At 54.2% G+C, this 18,890-nt stretch overlaps 2 protein-coding genes across 3 annotated transcripts; one reads left to right on the forward strand and one right to left on the reverse strand.

Moving 5' to 3' along the window:
- The first annotated feature begins 3,866 nt into the window (after positions 1-3,866).
- Positions 3,867-12,658, forward strand: Hap1 (huntingtin associated protein 1). 2 transcript variants are annotated; one of them, XM_070028058.1, is made up of 12 exons: positions 3,867-4,327; positions 5,332-5,408; positions 5,725-5,841; positions 5,950-6,155; positions 6,350-6,449; positions 6,527-6,593; positions 7,992-8,122; positions 8,502-8,576; positions 9,076-9,231; positions 9,367-9,458; positions 10,179-10,558; positions 10,947-12,658. In XM_070028058.1, exons 1-12 carry the CDS (start codon positions 3,871-3,873, stop codon positions 11,114-11,116), a joined length of 2,028 nt encoding a protein of 675 aa, XP_069884159.1. In that variant the 5' UTR covers positions 3,867-3,870; the 3' UTR covers positions 11,117-12,658. The 2 variants fall into 2 exon arrangements, with proteins under 2 accessions (XP_069884159.1, XP_069884158.1); XM_070028057.1 differs by lacking the exons at positions 8,502-8,576; positions 10,947-12,658 and having other exon boundaries at positions 10,179-10,712.
- Positions 12,659-16,101: 3,443 nt separating this feature from the next.
- On the reverse strand, positions 16,102-16,535 carry Gast (gastrin). Its single transcript, XM_070026812.1, has 2 exons — positions 16,325-16,535; positions 16,102-16,205 (listed from the first exon to the last, which is right to left on the reverse strand). Exons 1-2 carry the CDS (start codon positions 16,533-16,535, stop codon positions 16,102-16,104), a joined length of 315 nt encoding a protein of 104 aa, XP_069882913.1.
- Positions 16,536-18,890: the final 2,355 nt, after the last annotated feature.

Here is an 18,890-nt window from a genome sequence, read left to right on the forward strand (position 1 = left end):
GAAAAGTCTGTAAGATGCTTATCTCCAACAAACTTCTCAGAAAAAGCCAGAAGTGGCACTGTGGCTCAAGTGGTAGAGTGCTAGTGTTGAGCAAAAAGAACCCAGACCCAGAGTTCAAGCCCCACAACTGTCAAAATTTAAAAAAAAAATTAAAAAAAGTAGTATAAATCATGAAGTATACAAAGAGGATGTGGTGAACTTGGTTGCAAATACAATACCTTTTCTGTCTTCATTTTATATTTATTTTATATAATTTATTTATTTAGTGCCCGTACCAGGACTTGAACTCAGGCCCTGAGTGCTATTCCTCAGCTTTTTTTTGTCAAGGCTGGCACTCTGTACTTGAGCCACAGCTCCACTTCTGGCTTTTGGGGGGTGGTTAATTGGAGAGAAGAGTGTCATGGACTTTTCTGCCCAGGTTGACTTTGAACTGTGATCCTTAGATCTCAGCCTCCTGACTAGCTAAGTTTATAGGCACGAGCCATTGGTACCTGGCTACTATACCCTTTTAAATAAGGGAATTGAGCAACTGGGGCTTTCAATATCTGTGGTGGGACCTAGAACCAGTCCCTTGCAGATACCGAGGGACAGCTGTGCATACATTGGTGGTTGTGGCATACTGTCACGACCACCCTACTTCTACCTTTGTCCATCATCCTCCACTTTTAGAATAGTCAGAACCTTCCTGTTGAAACTTAGAAAGCTAGATTCCATCACCTTAAGCCTTTCCTTGACTGAAGTAAGGTGCTACACACCAGGCCCTGCTGCCACCTTCCTATCCTGGCTTACAATACCTTTTTTCCCATTCCACCCCAGTCACCTGGACTCCTTCGGTGGCCTCAGGTCTTTGCCTTTGCCATTACTTCTCACTCTCTTTTTACGGACATCTGCTTTTGCTCCCTCATGTTCCAGCAAGAAATACCTCCTCAGTGAGATCTTTCATGACCAGACTATTTCAATCTGGGCTTCCCAGTCCCGTACCTTTCTCTGTTCTGCATATACTTGTCACAGCCAAAGCACTCTGTGCTTTTCTGCTTTTCTTATTGCTTGTGGATTACCTTGGCATATCTGCCTCAAGAGGACAGAGATCTTGATCTGACTGTCCATTGGTGTGTTTCAAACACCTGTCTTGATCGCTGGTAAATAAGAGATTGGAAGATAATTAGGAGATGAGAAGAACTGAGATTAAAGAAGACGAGAAGCCAACAAATCTTAAGATTGCTAAAGATTCTCACCATAATAAAAGGTGAGGTGTATCTTACACCTCACATCTGTTCTCCAATGACTGGCCTGAGCCATCCTCAACAGCTTGGCAAAAGTATCTTGGGTAAGTCAAGTATAGTGGTACATACCTGTCCCAGTATTTGGGAGGCTGAGATAGGTACATTGACACAGGGGGGGAACTTATCAAAAAAAAAAGCGGGAGGGGGGAGGGAGAAGAAGGAAGGAAGAAAGGAGGGAAGGAAGGAGGGGAAGAAGGCAGGATAGTAAAGAGGGAGGAGGGAAGGATGTATGGAGGGGAGGGAGAGTAGGAATGAGAAAGAAAAAGGAAGGAAGGGAGGAAGGAAAGAAAGAAGGAAGGGAAGGAGGGAGGGAAGGAGGGAAAAGAAAAAGCCTCTGGGGTCTGGATGGGACAAGAGTAGAGAAAGGGAAATAAGTGTACAGGGGTTGGGCCAGCTTCAGGTTCAACAGGATCTGATTTCTTTATTATTTGGCTATTTTTCTTGTTTCCTGCTCTAGCCCAGCTCTGGCATAGTGTCTGGCATACACAGTGGGCACTTAGTAAGTAAAGACTGAAGACTGAAGGAACTGAGTTAGAAGGAAGCACTCTGATACCAATGCCTACTGACTGACAGATTTTTCTGAGTAGTTTATTGGAGATACAAGTCTTATCTCCCAGGCTGGCTTTGAATGGAGATCATCAGATCTCTGCTTCCTGAGTGTAGCTAGGCTTATAGGCCATGAGCCCTCAGCACCTGGCTCTTCTTGAGTTCTTTTGTTCCAGGCTGTGACATGGAAACCTGTTTCCAAGGGCACTAGTTACTGCTGTCTGCTGTCCTGTTCTGAGTTAGACTCAGGGTTTGTAACTGGGGTTGGGGGAGCACTGGAATCCTTAGCTTAGATCAATGTATGTTTGAGAAGGATGGACAAGGGCAGTATTAATTCACAAGGATTCTGGGTGAGGGTGGGCAGGGCGGCAGGGTGGTGGGCTGTGGGAGGTTGTGGGAGGGTGATCATCACACCTGAGAAATTTGTTCCTTGAAAAGCAGCAGAAGAGCTGAGCAGCAGGCGAGCACTGGGAAAGCACTGAAAAGGTAAATTGGAGCCAGAAGCAGGTGGCTCATACCTGGAATCCTGACCACTCAGGAGGCTGAGATCTGAGGATTGCAGCTTAAAGCCAGCCTGGGCGGGTGTGAGAGTCCAGCAGACTCTTATCTCCAATTAGCTACAAATTAATTAATTAATTAGTGAATCCAGAAGTGGAACTGTAGCTCAAGTGGTAGAGCTCCAGCCCTGAGTGAAAAAAGCTAAGGGACAGCACCCAGGCCTTGGATTCAAGCCCCACTACCAGCATGCATACACACACACACACACACACACACACACACGAAATTGAGGACTGATCAGATATTGAGGAAGAAGGAAATGGAGGTACCAACACCCATGGAAGGCTAGAAAAGAATCAGTATGACAACTCCCTCTCCCTCCCCCTTTCCCTCTCCCTCCCCTTCCTCCTTTCCTCCCCCCCTCCCTCCTTTCCTCTCCCCTCCCTCCTTTCCTCTCCCCCTCCCTCCTTTCCTCCCTCCTTCTCTCCCGGTCTCTCCCTTTCCCTCTCTCTCTCTCCCACTCCCTCTCTCCCTTCCTCTCTCTCTCTCTCTCTCTCTCTCTCTCTCTCTCTCTCTCTCTCTCTCTCTCTCTCTCTCTCTCTCTCTCTCTCTCACACACACACACACACACACACACACACATCTGGTTTTGTGTTGAGCTGAGAGGAAAACGGTCCTGGCGCTGAAGGGGTTGCAAGTCTGGTTTTGAAGACAGATATCTAGAGCTGATCAGTGCCAGGCCACAGGCTCCGGGTGCTCTGGGGGGTGGGAGTGGGGGGGTGGAGGTGGGGGAGCGTCTAGGAGTTGTCATCCCCCAGATATTCAAGTGGCCCTTGCCCGGGAAAGAACAGGTGTGTCGGCCAGGATGGCCAGGGGGGGCGGCGGGGGTGGGCTAGGAGAATGAGGGTTGGAGGTTAAGGTGGAAGAAGGACGTGGAAGGCACATGGGGTGGGGTGGGGATGGGATGTGGACGCGGGGGACGGGTGTGTGCGTGAACGCGCCCAGCTGAGCAACATGTGGGGGGGGGGACGATCGGGAGAGTTAGCGTCGATCGGAGCGGACACGCACGACGTACCGCCCTTAAATCACAGGTCACCCCTGACCCCCATGACCCCAGGGGCCACCTTGGGGGTGCGACCCTCTAGGGAAGGCCGTGGAAGGCCAGGGCGGCGGGAGCCAGGCGCCCGGAACACTGAGGACCCTCGAGTCCCCCCCCCCCCACTCTGTCTCCTAGTCCTGGGGAAGCCTGGGGTTTGGGGGGGACAGATCCATTTTCTGGAGCTGGGAAGGGGAGGGGGGATCTCGCAGGCCCCAATCCCAGTGTACCAACCCAGCGGACGCGCCCGGCCCTCTCCGTTCCCGCCTGCTGCGCCTTCCTCCCCGCGCCCCGGCCCCGAGCGGCTGCTCACCCGCGATCCGGAGTTTCGGGCGCCACCGGTTGCTCCTCGGCCACCCCCCTCCGCACACATGGTACGGCCCGGGGGCGCACGCTCCCCGCACGGGCTATAAAAGCCCGGCTGCGGCAGCGGACTGCGGAGGGAAGATGCGCCCGAAGGAGCAGGTGTCGGGCTGCGCGGGGGACGGGCCCGGGTCCGGACCTGGGCCCGGGGACCCAGCCGCCGCCACCCCGACACCCCCGACTGCGGCCAGTCCTGCGCCGGAGCCCTCGGCCGAGCCCGAGCCCGCCCCGGCGCAGGCACCCGGGGCCGGACCGCGGGCCGCCGGGTCCCGAGCATCCCCGGGAGCGCAGTCCGGAGCCCGCCCGGCCTCTCAGGCTGGATCCAAGACGGGAGCCCCGCGCTCCTCGGGCCGGTCGGTGCTCGACCACTCGGAAGCGCCGTGGACACGCTTCGTCTTCCAGGGGCCTTACGGTCCCCGGGCCACTGGCCTGGGGACTGGAAAGGCGGCGGACATCTGGAAGACGCCAGCCGCCTACATCGGCCGGCGGCCGGGGGTCACCGGCCCCGAGCGCGCCGCCTTCATTAGAGAGCTACAGGAAGGTAAACTGAGGCTCCGGCACCACGGAGCGGGTCAGAGAGGCGGGGAGGGGAGGGGGCCCCGCCCCTTCTGGAGCTTGATTTCAACACCGCCCCCCCTTCCTAACCCCCAGACGGCTCCTGCGGTGCCTGTCTGGGCCCCGCCCCCCCTACACCCACTTCTCCTCCGTCTCCTCCTCCTCCTCCCGCTTGGCGCCCCGGTGCGTCAGGTCCCGAGCCCGCGCGCCGCCCGCCCCGCTTCGCCCGCCTGTTGCTGCGGCGGATCTGCGCACGCTCCGTGCCTCCCCCTCCCCGGCTACCGCAGTGCCCGCCGAGGGGCGGGGGCCCCGCCGAGGGCGCTGCCCGGCGCGCTCTGAGCCTGCGCTGGTCCGCGGGGCTCGACTCGGAGAGGTGGGCGCGCGCGCGCGCGGGGCTTCGATCACTCCCGAGCGGCGGGAGGCGGGGGCGGGGGTGGTGTCTAGGTCTGGCCCTCGGAGGGGAGGGGCAGGGGGCGGGGCCTCTGGCTTCGGGGGAAGGGGGGTCCCCCCTCTTCTTCCAGCCTCTTCCGAGTTGCGGGGTGGGTGGGAGCGATGTTTGAATTGGATCTAGGCACGGGCCACCCCCTCCTTTGCCCCTCTGCTGCATCACAAGCAACAGGTGTAGGGGGAGTGTCTGTTCTGTTAGGGAGCTGGGCTCACCTGCCCGCTGGGTTAAAGGAAGGATGATGAGTTGGCCCGCGGCTAGCTTTTCCCCTAGGTACCAGGCATCCTGAGAGCCCAGTGCCTGGGCCTGGTAGACTGTGATCCCCACACTGCATCCTCTCCCCCCACTCCCTCCAGGCTCCTCCCCGGGGGGGGGCAGGGGTGGGGGTGGGGGGGAAGAGCCCCGTGCAGTGTGTCCTGGGAGCAAAATGGGCTAAGGGGGATGATGTTGGGAGCTGGGAAGAGGGCTCCATCTCCCCACCCCAGCCATGGGCAGAGGGCAGCACCAGCTCTTCTTCCTGACCTCTTGGCCTTTTCCTCCTACAGCTCTATGTCCCAACCCACCTCCCACCAAGAAGATCACCCAAGATGACATCAAAGTGATGCTCTATTTGCTGGAGGAGGTGTGTATTGCCTGCTCAGGTTGGGCACCCGGCCGGCCTTACTCAGTCCCTGTTTTAATTCGGGTCCTTTTCTTCTAAAAGGCAGGTACTTCTCAGGGCCAATATGGGCTGATGCACTCTTATTCTAGAAGGGGAAACTGAGGCATGAAACCCATAATGGGTTTAATGTGGATCTAGTCTAGCATCTGGAGAATGTGATGAGGGAAGTGGGTGAGGTTCTAATGGTGGCTTAGCTTCGTGCTGACCCCCTGGGGTACCTCCTAGCATCTCCAGCTAGCCTGGGAAAGTGTCCCTTGTGGATGTACTCTCCCTGCAGAAAGAGCGGGATCTGAGTACGGCGGCTCGCATCGGCCAGTCTCTGGTGAAACAGAACAGCGTCTTGATGGAGGAGAACAGCAAACTGGAAGCCATGCTGGGCTCGGCCAGGGAGGAGGTAGCTGGGGGGAGGGGGAGGGGAAGGGGACAGCCTTGCCCTCTCCTCCTTCTAGAATCTGCTCCTGTGCCGGTGCACTCCTGTTCACTTCCTCCTCGCTCCTGACAGATTTTACACCTCAGACACCAGGTGAACTTGCGAGATGACCTCCTTCAGCTGTACTCGGACTCAGATGATGAGGATGAAGATGAGGAAGAGGAGGAAGAAGAGGAGGAGGAAGAGGAGGAGGAGGAAGAAGAGGAGGAAGAGGAGGAGGAGGAATTCGGAAGAGAGGAAGATCGGCCCTGTGACCATCCCTATGATGTCTCCAAACCGTGCGTGTCTCAACTTTGCACCTGGGTGGTTCCTTTCTGAGACTCAGTTTACTTGTTTGCAGACAGAATCCAAGCAGTGTGCCTGTGATCGCGGTTGCCAGGACGCCCTGAGAGCTCCCCCTTCCACCGGGGCGGGGAAGTCCTAAAAGTGCTCTGGCAACCAGAAACCCTGACTCCTATTGCTCCCTTCCCAGGGCTCCTCAGGAGGAGTCGCTGCACCACTGTCCGCAGCTGGAGGTGCTGCAGCGCAAGCTGAGGCTGCTGGAGGAGGAGAATGACCAGCTGAGAGAGGAGGTGAGGACCGGGAGGAGGGTGAGCCCGAGGGCGAGGAATGGTGATGGCCCTGCCCCTTCCTCTCTCCCTCCCTTTAGGCTTCACATCTCGACACCCTGGAGGACGAGGAGCAGATGCTCATTCTGGAATGTGTGGAGCAGTTTTGTACGTGCTGTTGTAACTCGGGGTAGGGGGCTGCCCCGAGGAGTCTCCGAGAACCTGGGTTCAGTTCCTGGTCCTGGGGCTTCCCACCCTGTGCAAGCTTAGACACATTCCTCGGCCTCTCTGAGGCCTCATCTTTAGTGTGGGAATGAATAATCCCAGCCCACTGAGCTCCCCAAGGTTTATGAGGATCAAGTGGCGACGGCTGAGGAAGAGCTTTATGCAAAGAGAAGGGCAGTAGCCAAGCGCTGGAATCCCAGCTACTCAGCAGGCTGAGATCTGAAGATCCCCGTTGGAAGCTAGCCCAGGCAGGAAAGTCCATGAGACTGTCATTTCCAATTAACCAGCAAAGCTAGAAGTAGGGGTGTGGCTCAAGTGGTAGAGCACCATCCTTGAGTGGAAAAAAAAAAGCCAAGTGAGAGAATGAAGCCCTGAGTTCAAGCCCCAGTACACACACACACACACACACACATACATACATACATACACACACACACACACACACACACACACACACAAACACACACACACAGAGAAAGCCATGGCTGGGCAGTTCAGAGTCATGCATTGGGTGGAGGCTGTGGTCAGTAGCATCTGGGCACTGTGCTTATGATGTGTGAGGCCCCGTGACTGGCCCAGCTGAAGTCTAGCTGCTGAAATGCACACTCAGAGACACAACAGCTGAGCCCAGGCTGTCTCCACCTCAAGCCTGACCTTCCTTTCCCCTGGTTCTACATCTCCCTAGGTGACTGGAGTAGAACCAGTCCCTAAGTCCTGTGGCTCCTACCAACTAGTAATGGCCCAAGAGTTCCCTCCGCATTCCTGCTGCCCCTAGCACAGGACTCCTCTGTCCAGGGTCTCCTTGACTTTACTCCTGCCCTTCTAGGCCCTTCTAGGCCTAAAATCCCCATTGGCCTTTGCAGTTCGGGTCCTGACCACTGTCTTGGCTTCACCCTCCCAGTGCCCAGGGATTGCCCCTTGGCTGTTCCATACCTTGCTTGGGCTTGTGACTTCTTTTGTCTGGTGGAACCTCCCTCACCCTGTGGTCTTCGCTTACTGGATTATCCTTCCCAGACCCAACAAGTCTGGGTTTGTTTGTGTGCCACAGCTGAGACCTTCCCCCTAACTTCACTACATGCCCTTGACATTGGTTCCACCGGAGCTTATACCATATGGAACTGTTGAGTTTTTTCCCCCAGCTGGCTGCTCACTAGGCTGGAGCTCACTGTGGGCTGGGACCAGGCCTTTTTAGTCATATATGCCAGAGACCTGCTCAGTGGCAGTAAGCACTTTTTAAAAAAAGACTTGGGTCAGGGCCCCCCTGGCCCTCCATGGGAGTTGAACGGATAGGGGCAGACAAATATGTCGGGGGCCTGAGCTGACCGCATCCCCTCTCTGTAGCCGAGGCCAGCCAGCAGATGGCCGAGCTGTCCGAGGTGCTGGTGCTCCGGCTGGAGAACTACGAGCGGCAGCAGAAGGAGATCACCCAGCTGCAGGCCCAGATCGCAAAGCTGCAGCAGCGCTGCCAGTCGGTGAGCGGAGCGGTGGTGTAGGACCCCCCTCCCCGGGCTCAGCCTTCTTCTCTTTGAAGTGCCCTTTGGAGCTCTGGGATCCACCAGACCCCTCTCTGTGCATGCACTAGAGTTGGCAGGGATACTAGAGAGCCACACCCCCTCCCTGTTCACTGTACCACAGAGGGGACCCCAGACTGAATCCCAGACTCACCCAGGAGCCAGACGTCCTGGCTCCCCTCCTTATTGGCCCTTGTTCTATGTGACCTCTGACTTTAAGAGCTGCCAAAGATGTGTGGGAATAGGGCTGGATTGGGGGAAGAGGGGGTGCTGGGAGTGAAGAAGCTGTGGCATAGCAGGAAGACCATGGAAAGGGCTTATGGGTTCTGGATCCTTCCAGTACGGGGCTGAGACTGAGAAGCTGCAGCAGCAGCTGGCCTCTGAGAAGGGAATCCACGTGCAGCTCCAGGCCGAGGTAAGAGGCCCCTGGCCCTGAGCGAGAAACCTGGACAGCTGCCTGACCCCTGAGAGACCAGCAGCTTCCAGGCAGAAGCTGGGTGTTGTTCCGTTCTGCACAACCCACAGCTTAGCTGAGGTCCCAGGAGTGGAAGGCAGGTCCCAGGCATCCGTCTGGGATCACCCTGCATGCCACATACGGGGTCTACAGCCTGGGCCTGAGGCCAAAGGTGGATGGAATATAGACTGGTGGCTCATGCCTGTAACCCTCGCTACTCAGCAGGGCTGAGATCTGAGGATCATACTTTGAAGCCAGCCTAGGCAGGAAAAGTCTGTGAGACTCTTATCTCCACTTAATCACCAAAAAAGCCAGCAGCCGAGGTGTGACTCAAGTGGACAGAGCACCAGCCTTGAGCAAAATAGCTAAGGGACAGGGCCCAGGCCCCAGTATGGGCACCAACACACATACACATGACAAGGGCAAACTGGATGTACTGGATGTATCTGGATCCCCACAGAACCTTCGGGCGGGCTCCCAGATGCCAGACCCACGGGAGAAGTACCCAGACTGCGGGGGCATGATGCGTGAGCGCCAGGAGGAGGCAAAGCACCTGCGCCAGCACCCCCGGGCACCCTCTGGCTCTGTCACCCATTATGCGTACAGTGTACCCCTGGTGAGGACCTTCCTTGGGTAACCTGTCTCAGCCCTGTGGGCTGATTTCTGTCCCCATCCCTTTCCATGAGAGATGGGGGGTGTTAGAGAGATCTTTGGTCACTGTCCCCTCCCCCCCTCTTCCCGCTTACCATAGGAGGTACTTCCAAGTTTCCCGGAAACTCTGGCGGAGGAGCTCAGAACCTCTCTAAGGAAGATCATCTCAGACCCGGCATATTTTATGGACAGGTGTGTTGCTGGGGACTTCTCATCCCCAAACCTGGCCTAATCATACTCACCCTGGTCAGTTGGCAGTGGGTAGCTGGGGAGGGGACTGTCCTTACACAGTGCCCTTGTGTGCTTTTCCTGGTGCCCCTCCTGGCTCCCCGCACTGGCACTGCCTTGCTTGCTTGCTGCCTCCCTCCTACCCCCCCCCCCCCCCCGGCCCCTTCTGTTCTTGACAAGCCTTGGACCCATCACTTCTTGGCCAGACTGGGCCCCAGGGACTTTGTGGTTTCTTCCTTTGCCTGAGTATGGCTGAAGGTCCTGGTCTCTGTTAAGGAATGAAGGGATGCCCCGTGGGGGCAGACTTTACACCTGGGGTTAGCTGGCCAGGGGCTCACCTTTCAGCTGCTGTTTCTATGGTCCTACAACCCAGGAAGCCTTCCTTCTCTAGGCCCATTGAACTGAGAGTTGTTCTGGGAAAGGCCTGCTCCCTTTCCTTCAAATATTGCCCTTCTACCCAAGAGAAGCTGGTGGCCTAGGAGCTGGGAGCATCTGGGACTCTGTCCTAGCCTGGTCCCGTTACTGGCTGTGTATCCTCAGGCAAATCCATTGAGCTCCCCAGGACTTCCCTGAATGGATTGTTTCTATGGCAACTAGCGGTGGAAATACAATCCCTGGGGAGTGGAGTAGGGTGCTAGGAGCCCCCAGCAGGGTCTGGAAAGGCGTCACTGTCTTCCTGCCCAGATGCAGCAACCTTCGCTATAGGGAGGAGCAAAAGCAGGAGCCGGAGGAGTTCAGGGCTGAACAGGGGTTTAAGCTGCCACCGGATATGGATCCTGCAGAGGAGCTGGTGCCTGAGGAGGAGCTGGAGGCCAGAGAAGAGAGGGAGCCATCTGAGGAAGGGCTGGCAGAAGAGTCAGAGCTGATGTCTGAGGACACGGAGGCCTGGGAGGAGTTGGAGCCGGAGGTGGATGAGGCCACTCGGATGAATGTGGTGACCTCCGCCCTGGAGGCCAGTGGCCTAGGCCCTTCGCATCTGGACATGAAATATGTCCTCCAGCAACTGGCCAACTGGCAGGATGCCCATTGCAAGCGGCAGCAGCAGCAGAAGGTGGCCCAGAAAGGTGAGTGCTCCCGTGGGGGCCTCCCTCCGTCCAGCCGGACAAGCTGCAGATCGTCCAGCCGATGAGAGGTGAGGGTAGGTGAGCCCCACCGAGCCGCTCACTTACCCCAGCCCAGCCCCACCCAGCGTGCTTATTTGCATGGACTTTGCATACTATTTGCATAGGTCCCTCAGGTCCCCCCTTGGTAGGAACTGTGGCCCCCATGCTCACTTATGTGGAATTGGCTTACAAGTCCAGATCTCCATCCACTTTTCTCCTGGGGGCTGGGCTAGCGGGTCAGGATTGGGACCTGATCCACCCCCCCATCCCCCCTGCTACACCTCAACTTCTGTCTCTGGTCGCCTCCTCCCCCTACCTTTCACCTCCACCTCCCCTATCCCCCCCCAAGGCTCCCCAAACCTGCAGCAGTGGCAGACCCAGGCCAAAACAAACATGGGGGGCGGGATCAAGGAGCAGCAGCCCAGGGTGCTGACCCAGGACTTCCCGAGGCTGGAGGAGGAGAGGGCCAACCCCCCTCCCAAGGCCTGGGAGGAAGAGGGGCTTTCTGGGGCTACCTAGGCCTTTGGGACGAAGGCCTCCGCCAGCAAGGGCCCAGTCGGACCAGTCCCCTGGGTGAGTGTGGAGGTGGGCCAGGGTCTCCTGAAGGGTGGTGGGATGGGTCAGGGTCTCCCCAGCTAGAAAGCCCAGGTCTGGGGAGCTGGGTCTGTTGTACACAGGCCTCCTGGGTTCTGTGTCTGCAGCTTGCTTGGGGAAATCCAAGATGACCCAGTGATGGATTGGACCCTTTACCTGTGTGTTAGCCACTTCAATCCTCAAATTCTCCTGGGTAGATCGTAAGGAAATTGAGGATCAGAATGCTCAAGTGACTTGTCTAAGGAAACACAGCTAGGAGTTGTCCTGAGCCAGTTCCCTGCTATTGACAATCTGAGCTGGCTTCGCTTATATACAGAGCCTACTGCCTGGCCATTCCTCCAGCTCCAGTTCCGGCAGCCTCCCTTCTATTGGGCTTGCTCTCACTAGGATGGCCCTTTGGTGCCAGTGCATGGAATGGCATTGACCTCTGACCTCTGCTGGGTCACTGTCCACAGTTGTGCAGGTGGTACACTGAATCCCGATGTCTGTGGCTTGACGGTCATTCACCTGTGCCACTATCCCTGGTGGTAGCTTTCTATCTCCTTCTGATGCAGCTGGCCAGACCCTGCTCGCTGCCTGGGCCAGGCCTGTGATCACCAGGGCCACAGTTCACATCCACCCCCTTCTCGTCCAGGCTTTGCTGTTTCCCAGCAGCCTGCAGAGGCCCCACAGACAGCTTGAGGCCCCTCCTTCTGCTGCCTGGCCAAGTCCCACCCACCCCAGACCCTCCTTCCTCTCCTCTGAAACAGGACCCCTTGGCACCAGCCCGCCCTCTGTCCTGGTGAATCTAGGCCCCAGTCAGAGGGCTCCAGCCTCGACCCTCTTCTGGGACAGGCTGAAGCAGCCCTGACCCTTGTGCTGCAGCCCGTGTAAAAGCTGTGGCTGCTGAGCCACCTGGTAACCCCTGGGGATGGGAGCAACCCAGGGGGAGGGCTGCTGGCTATCATACCCAGCGCCTGCGTGGCTGTGAGGGCCTGCACCGGGTACCAGGTCTCAAGGGTAGGCAGTTTGTTTGGAGGATCCTCTTAACAACTTACACTTGATCCCCAAGTGCAAGATGGTCCCCAAGTCCTTGTGGACTCCTAAAGACCTGGCCTTCTCCCCCTTCCTCATCTTTTCAAGTCCCTGTTAAACATGTGTTATCAGAAGTGTGTTTGTGGGTGGGTGGGTGGGTGTGGGGTCCCTCTTCCCAGTGGTGTGTCTCTGCCTAGACCTATGGCTTGTGAGTGTCCATGTTCCTCACCCAAGGCCTGATGATGCCTTCCTCTCGCTCTTCTTCCTCAGTGCCCCTTGTTTCGTTGTTCTAGATGTGTCTCCTTTGCCTACTTCTTTGCTCATAAGAAGCTGTTGTTTGGGGCTTAGGTCCCCTTGAGTGCCTGCCACACTCCTCACACTGCTTCTCAGTCTTGTGGCTTCTCAGCCTGTGTACGTGCTGGTGCAGGAAATAAAGGACCTGTGTGCTACGCATCGGCCTCCAGCCATGTTTCTTGAGCGGTGTGTGTGTGTGTACACATGGGTGTATGTGTATATGTGAGTGCGTATACTCACATGATGCAAAGATAAAATTGTGGAGAGAGATGGACACTGCTAAGCACTTCTCTGACATACAAATACCATACCATCCACTCCTGTGGGGTGATGGGTAGGTGTGATAAACATTTTCCAGATGGTGACACTGAGGCCCAGGTAGGTTCAGGGACATTCCCAAGGATCTAACAGATAGTCATGGTGCAGGTGTTGAACTCGAGTCCTTAAAGTACATGCAGTGTACTCTCTTCCATGATTCTGTCATCCTGGGAACTCTGTCCCTGTGTCCTGGGAAAGAGAGAGATAGCCACACAGTCTTATAGGCAGAAGCAGACCTATAACAGGGTTTGAGAACCAGGGGTGCTGGTTGCAAATGGCTTGTGCCTGTAATCCTAGCTATTCAGGAAGCAGAGATCTTAGGATGGTGATTCAAAGCTAGCCTGGTGGAAAAAAATTCTGTGACTTGTTTTTTTTAATCTGAGATCAGGACTTGAACTAGGTACCAGATGCTCTTGCTCATTGGCTGGCACTCTACCAACTAAGCCATGCCTCCAACCCCATCCATGAGATTCTTATTTCTAATTAACCAGCAAAAAGTCAGAAGTGATGCCAGGCCACCAGTGGCTCATGCCTGTAATCTAGTAACTCATGAGGCTGAGATCTGAGAATCACAGTATGAAGCCACCCCAGGCAGGAAAGTCTATGAGACTCTTACCTCCAATTAACCACCAGAAAACTAGGAGTGGCACTGTGATTCAAAATGGTAGAGTGCTAGCCTTGAGAAAAAAAAGCTCAGGGACAGTGCCAGGCCCTGAGTTCAAGACCCACAGCTAACAAAAAAATCAGAAGTGGTCGCATGGTTCAAGTGATAGACCACCAGCCTTGAGTGAAACAGCTAAAGGATAGGTCTCTAAGTTCAAGCCCTTGTACTGGAGAGAGAGAGAGAGACAGAGTGACAGAACCATTAGTCTATACGGAAGACAGTCCCAGGAGTTAGTGGGAGTGGAGAAGGAACAGGAAGCTAATGAGAAGGGAGTTTTAGGGAACCCAGACTCAGTGCCTTGGAAACCTCTGGGAATTCTTGTCACAACATAAAATATGGTCTGTGGGCTAGTTTCATTGTCATCTGGGAATCAGAAATGCAAAATCTCAGGGCAAGTACATGGCTCAAGTACTAGAACATCTGCCTAGCAAACATAATGCGTTGAGTTCAAATCTCAATACAAGAAGAAGAGGCAAAGCAGCAGCAGAAGAAATACAGTCTTAGGTTCTCCTCTAGACTTAGCACCTGCCCATCATCATGATCCCCAATAAGTTCTGTACATGTTAGGGCTGGATGCACATGGATGTCGACCCCATTTCATCTCACCAAAGAGTAAGAGAGGTGGGGCGTGCTTTCTCCAGATCGTCATCACAGGCTGGGGCTGAACCTGGGCTATCAACACTGTCATTGGCCATGGGAAGACTGAGGAGAAGCCCTCATTAGGGGACATGCTGCCATGGGACACGGCCAGCATGTTCCAAGTGATGAATACCAGGATCTGGAGGACACTGGCAGTCTCTCACGCCACTCCTTGTGCCACTCAAGTGGCTAGGGCTCCAGGTGGGGTTCACTGTGGCCCAGTGTGTCAGTGCTTTGTCGATGTGTTGTAATGTCAGACATGAACTTAAAGGAGGAAAGGTTTTATTTATTTATTGGTCAGTCGTGAGGCTTGAACTCTAGGCCTGGGCTCTGTCCCTGAACTCTTCAGCTCAAGATGCGTACTTGAGCCATGGCACCACTTCTGGTTTTCTGGTGGTTAATTGGAAATAAGAGTCTCACAGACTTTCCTGCCTGGGCTAGCTTTGAACCATGATCCTCAGATTTCACCCTCCTGAGTAGCTAGGATTACAGGCATGAGCCACTGGTGCCTGGCTGCTGCTGCTGCTGCTGCTGCTGCTGCTGCTGCTGCTGCTGCTGCTGCTTCTTCTTCTTCTTCTTCTTCTTCTTCTTCTTCTTCTTCTTCTTCTTCTTCTTCTTCTTCTTCTTCTTCCTCCTCCTCCTCCTCCTCCTCCTCCTCCTCCTCCTCCTCCTCCTCCTCCTCCTCCTCCTCCTCCTCCTCCTCCTCCTCCTCCTCCTCCTCCTCCTCCTCCTCCTCCTCCTCCTCCTTCTTCTTCTTCTTCTTCTTCTTCTTTCTTCTTCTTCTTCTTCTTAATGGGATTTGAACTCAGGGCCTGGGCTCTGACCCTGAGCTCTTTTGCTCAAGGCTAGTGCTCTTCCACTTTGAGCCAGAGTACCACTTCTGGTTTTCTGGTGGTTAATTGGAGATAAAAGTCTCATGGCCTGCCTTGGAATGTGGCTTAGTGGTAGAGTGCTTGTCTAACATGCATGAAGCCCTGGATTCAATTCTCAGTACCACATAAACAGAAAAAACCAGAAGTGGCACTGTGGCTCAAGTGGTAGAGTGCTAGTCTTGAGCACAGAGAGGCTCAAGGACAGTGCCCAGGCCCTGAGTTCAAGCACCAGGACTGGCCAAAAAAAAAAAAAAAAAAGGAGTTTCATGGCCTTGCCTGCCAGAGCTGGCTTCAAACCACAAGCCTTAGATCTCAGCCTCCTGAGTAGCTAGGATTACAGGTGTAAGCCACCAATGCCTGCCTATTTATTTTTATTTTGGGCTTAAACTCAGGGCCTAAGTGCTCTCTCTGAGCTTTTATGTGCTTAAAGCTAGTGCCCTACCACTTGAACCACAGCTCTACTTCTGGCTTTTTTCATTGTTAATTGAAGATAAGAATCTCATGGACTTTTCTACCTGGGCTGATTTTGAACCTTGAATCTCAGATCTCAGCCTCCTGAGTCGCTAAGACTACAGGTGTGAGCTGTTGTTGGCCAGATTTTTTTTTAAGTCTTTTTTTTTTTTTTCCGGGTCCGGTCATGGCGCCTGAACTCTGGGCTTGGGCACTGTCCCTCAGCTCTTCAGCTCAAGGCTAGCGCTCTACCACTTGAGCCACAGTGCCACTTCTGGGTTTTTTCTTTTTGCTTATGTGGTGCTGAGGAATCGAACCCAGGGCCTCGAGCATGCAAGGCAAGCGCTCTACCACTGAGCCACCTTCCCAGCGCGTTGGCCAGCTTTTTGATTTATCATTTAAAAAGCTTTCTCTGGATGCAGACAGTTCCAACCCCACCTATTCCCCTGCCCACCTAAGTAGATTCTTGTTTGTTGCTGCTCTCTGGAGACTTGGAAAATAATTCATTCTGGTCCCTGCCTCCAGGGGGCGCTCAGCTCCCCTCCCTGCACAGGGCACGTAGCACAAACTGATGGTCGGTTGGAAGCTAGTTTATTGTTTTATTTGCACAGGAGAGGATTAAGGAGGGGTGGGAGGTGGCTGGGCTCTGCAGTTTGGTTCTAGGGATGTGGGTCCCTTTCCTCAGCACTACGACGACCAAAGTCCATCCATCCATAGGCTGCTTCTTCTTCCTGCATCCACGGCCCTTGCTTCTTGGACAGGTCTGAGGAGACGATAGGAGGCGAAATTTGGGGAAGGAACTAAAGCACGGGCCCGTATGGAAGGGGTCTTGGACAAACCTGGCTGTACAAGGCAATCAGGGTGTGGGTAAGCAGTTCCTACCTGCTATGAGGTATGGCAGGACCTGGGGCCCCAGCTGTCTTCGGTAGTGAGAGGCCGGGCCCACCTGGTCTGGCCAGTGTGGCTCCAGACCCCTGCTGGCCGCTGGATCTGAAGGTGACTCTTGAAGATGGGACAAGGGCTTCCAGGAGGCTTGGGCGCAGGTGGCCAAAGCCAGCATGAACATCAGCGAGTATACAGCAGGTCGGAGCATCTTGTCTACAAGTGGGGAGAGAAAGGGGCCAGGCTTCCAGGTGAGCCACACAGAGGCAGCCAGGGGCCTGGACCAGAAGGCAAGGGCCTGGGACCAGATGGGTTGTGGTTCCTGGCCCCTGCCTTCCTGTGTGAGTTCCTGCCGGTTCCCCTTCATCGTGACACCCCAGGAAAACCCTTGCCCTTCTGTCTTCCCTACCCAATGACAACGACTGAATAGAAGTTTCTAGACTGCTCTGTGAGATCTGAGGCCACATTAGTGGCTTTGTAGATATTATTTCTGTCAATTGTGGGGCTTAAACTTAGGCCCTGTCTCTGAGCTTTTTTTTACTCAAGACTAGTGCTCTACCACTTTGAGCCATAGCTCCACTTCTGGTTTTTAGGTGGTTAATTGGAGATAAGAGTAACAGACTTTTCTGCCTGGGCTGACTTCGAACTACTATCAGATCGCAGCCCTCCTGAGTAGCTAGGATTACAGGTGTGAGCCACCAGTGCTTGGCAGATGTTTTATTTTTAGCTGTTTGTTTTTTATTCAAGACTAACCCTCTATTTCTTTTCTTTTCTTTTTTTTTTTTTTGGGGGTCCGGTCGTGGGGCCTGAACGCTGGGCCTGGGCACTGTCCCTCAACTCTTCAGCTCAAGGCTAGAGTTCTACCACTTGAGCCACAGCACCACTTCCAGCTTTTTTGCTTATGTGGTGCTGAGGAATCAAACCCAGGGCCTCATGCATGCAAGGCAAGCACTCTACCACCAAGTCCCCCATCCGTTTTTTGGGTCCAATGTTTCTGAGTTTTTTTAGCCTTGTCCTTGGATTGGCTCTATTGGGAGTACGATTTAAAAAAGAAAAAGAAAGAAAACCAACCAACTTTCCTTTATCTGGGTATGGTGGCTCATGCCTGTAATCCCAGAATTTAGGAGGTAGAATCAGAGGATTATGGAGTTCAAGGTGAACTGGTGCTACTGAGCAAGATCCTGTCTTAAATCCAAAACAAAATTAAAAGAATTAAGCAGCAGGTGTTGGTGTCGGTGGCACACACCTGTAATCTTAGCTACTCAGGAGGATGAGATCTGAGGATCATGGTTTAAAGCCAGCCTGGGCAGGAAAGTCTGCAAGACTCTTACCTACATTAACCACCAGAAAACTGGAAGTGGGTCTGTGGCTCAAGTGGTAGAGCACTATCTTTGAGCTGAAGAGCTGAGGGACAGTGCGCAGGCCCAGAGTTCAAGCCCTATGACTGACAAAACAAAAACCCCAAAACAAAAAAAACAATATATTTTAATATGATTAAGCTTAGATGAATCCTTTGAAGGATTTAAAGAGAAATCCACATTTCAGCCATATTTCAGGCTCCTATGTGGCGAGTGGTGCCATATTGTACAAAACAGATTTTAATTGTCTCTTCTTTCTCATCTGAGTGATAGAAGGGCCCTCATATCCCTGGGAGGAGTGGAAGGAGAAGATGAGGGAGGGAACCTGCCTGAAGCAGAAGGGCAGGTGGAAGGTAAGAGCAGGGAATGTCAGGTTGGCCCTCAAACCAAGACCGAGTTTCACCGTGGCGCAAGAGAAGGATTCTAACTGGGTACTGGTGGTTCACACCTGTCATCCTAGCTGAGTAGGAGACTGAGATCTAAGGATTGTAGTTCCAAGCCAGGCCAGACAGAAAGTCTATGAGTCTTTTTTTTTTTTTTTTCTCTGTCATGGGCCTGGAACTTGGGGCCTGGGCTCTGACCCTGAGCTTTATTTTTTTCCCCCCTCAGGGCTGGTGCTCAACCACTTTGAGCCACAGCACCACTTCTAGTTTTCTGGTGATTAATTGGAGATAAGAGTCTCATGGATTTTCTTGCCTGGGCTGGCTTTGAACTGTGATCCTCAGATCTCAGCCTCTTGAATAGCTAAGATTACGGGTGTGAGCCACCAGCACCTGGCTGATGAGACTCTTACCTCCAATTAACCACCAAAAAGTTGGAGGTGGAGCAGTGGTTCAAGCGGCAGATTGCCAGCCTTGAGCATAAAAGCTCAGGGACAGTGCCCTCAGGTTCAAGCCCCGGTACTGACACAAAAGAGAGAGGAGAGGAGAGGAGAGGAGAGGAGAGGAGAGAGAGAGAGAGAGAGAGAGAGAGAGAGAGAGAGAGAGAGAGAGAGAGAGAGAGAGAGAGAGAGAGAGAGAGAGAGAGAATCCAAGTTCTTAAGACACCAAAATCTGGTACCCTGATGGCTGGTCCCTGTACTCCCTCCGGTCTTGGCTTCTCACCTGCAGAGCTGGGAGGTGGTGGAGAGGTGGTAGCACGGTAGCTGGGTCAGCTCCCTCTCTGCTTGGTCTCCACCCACCTTTATGGAGCTCTTGTGGTCCCTCCCA

This window comes from Dipodomys merriami, unplaced genomic scaffold (genome assembly GCF_024711535.1).
Source record: "Dipodomys merriami isolate MVZ:Mamm:240054 unplaced genomic scaffold, mDipMer1.0.p SCAF_19, whole genome shotgun sequence".
NCBI lineage: Eukaryota > Metazoa > Chordata > Mammalia > Rodentia > Heteromyidae > Dipodomys > Dipodomys merriami.

What these genes read in the sequence shown, in the direction of transcription:
- Hap1 (XM_070028058.1), top strand. Translation starts at nt 3,871, where the DNA reads ATGCGCCCGAAGGAGCAGGTGTCGGGCTGCGCGGGGGACGGGCCCGGG. An exon ending in CCCTATGATGTCTCCAAACC is followed by an intron (nt 6,156 to 6,349) that starts GTGCGTGTCTCA and finishes CTCCCTTCCCAG; the next exon opens with GGCTCCTCAGGAGGAGTCGC. An exon ending in GCAGAAGGTGGCCCAGAAAG is followed by an intron (nt 10,559 to 10,946) that starts GTGAGTGCTCCC and finishes TCCCCCCCCAAG; the next exon opens with GCTCCCCAAACCTGCAGCAG.
- Gast (XM_070026812.1), bottom strand. Translation starts at nt 16,535, where the DNA reads ATGCTCCGACCTGCTGTATACTCGCTGATGTTCATGCTGGCTTTGGCC. An exon ending in CCTGCCATACCTCATAGCAG is followed by an intron (nt 16,206 to 16,324) that starts GTAGGAACTGCT and finishes TCGTCTCCTCAG; the next exon opens with ACCTGTCCAAGAAGCAAGGG.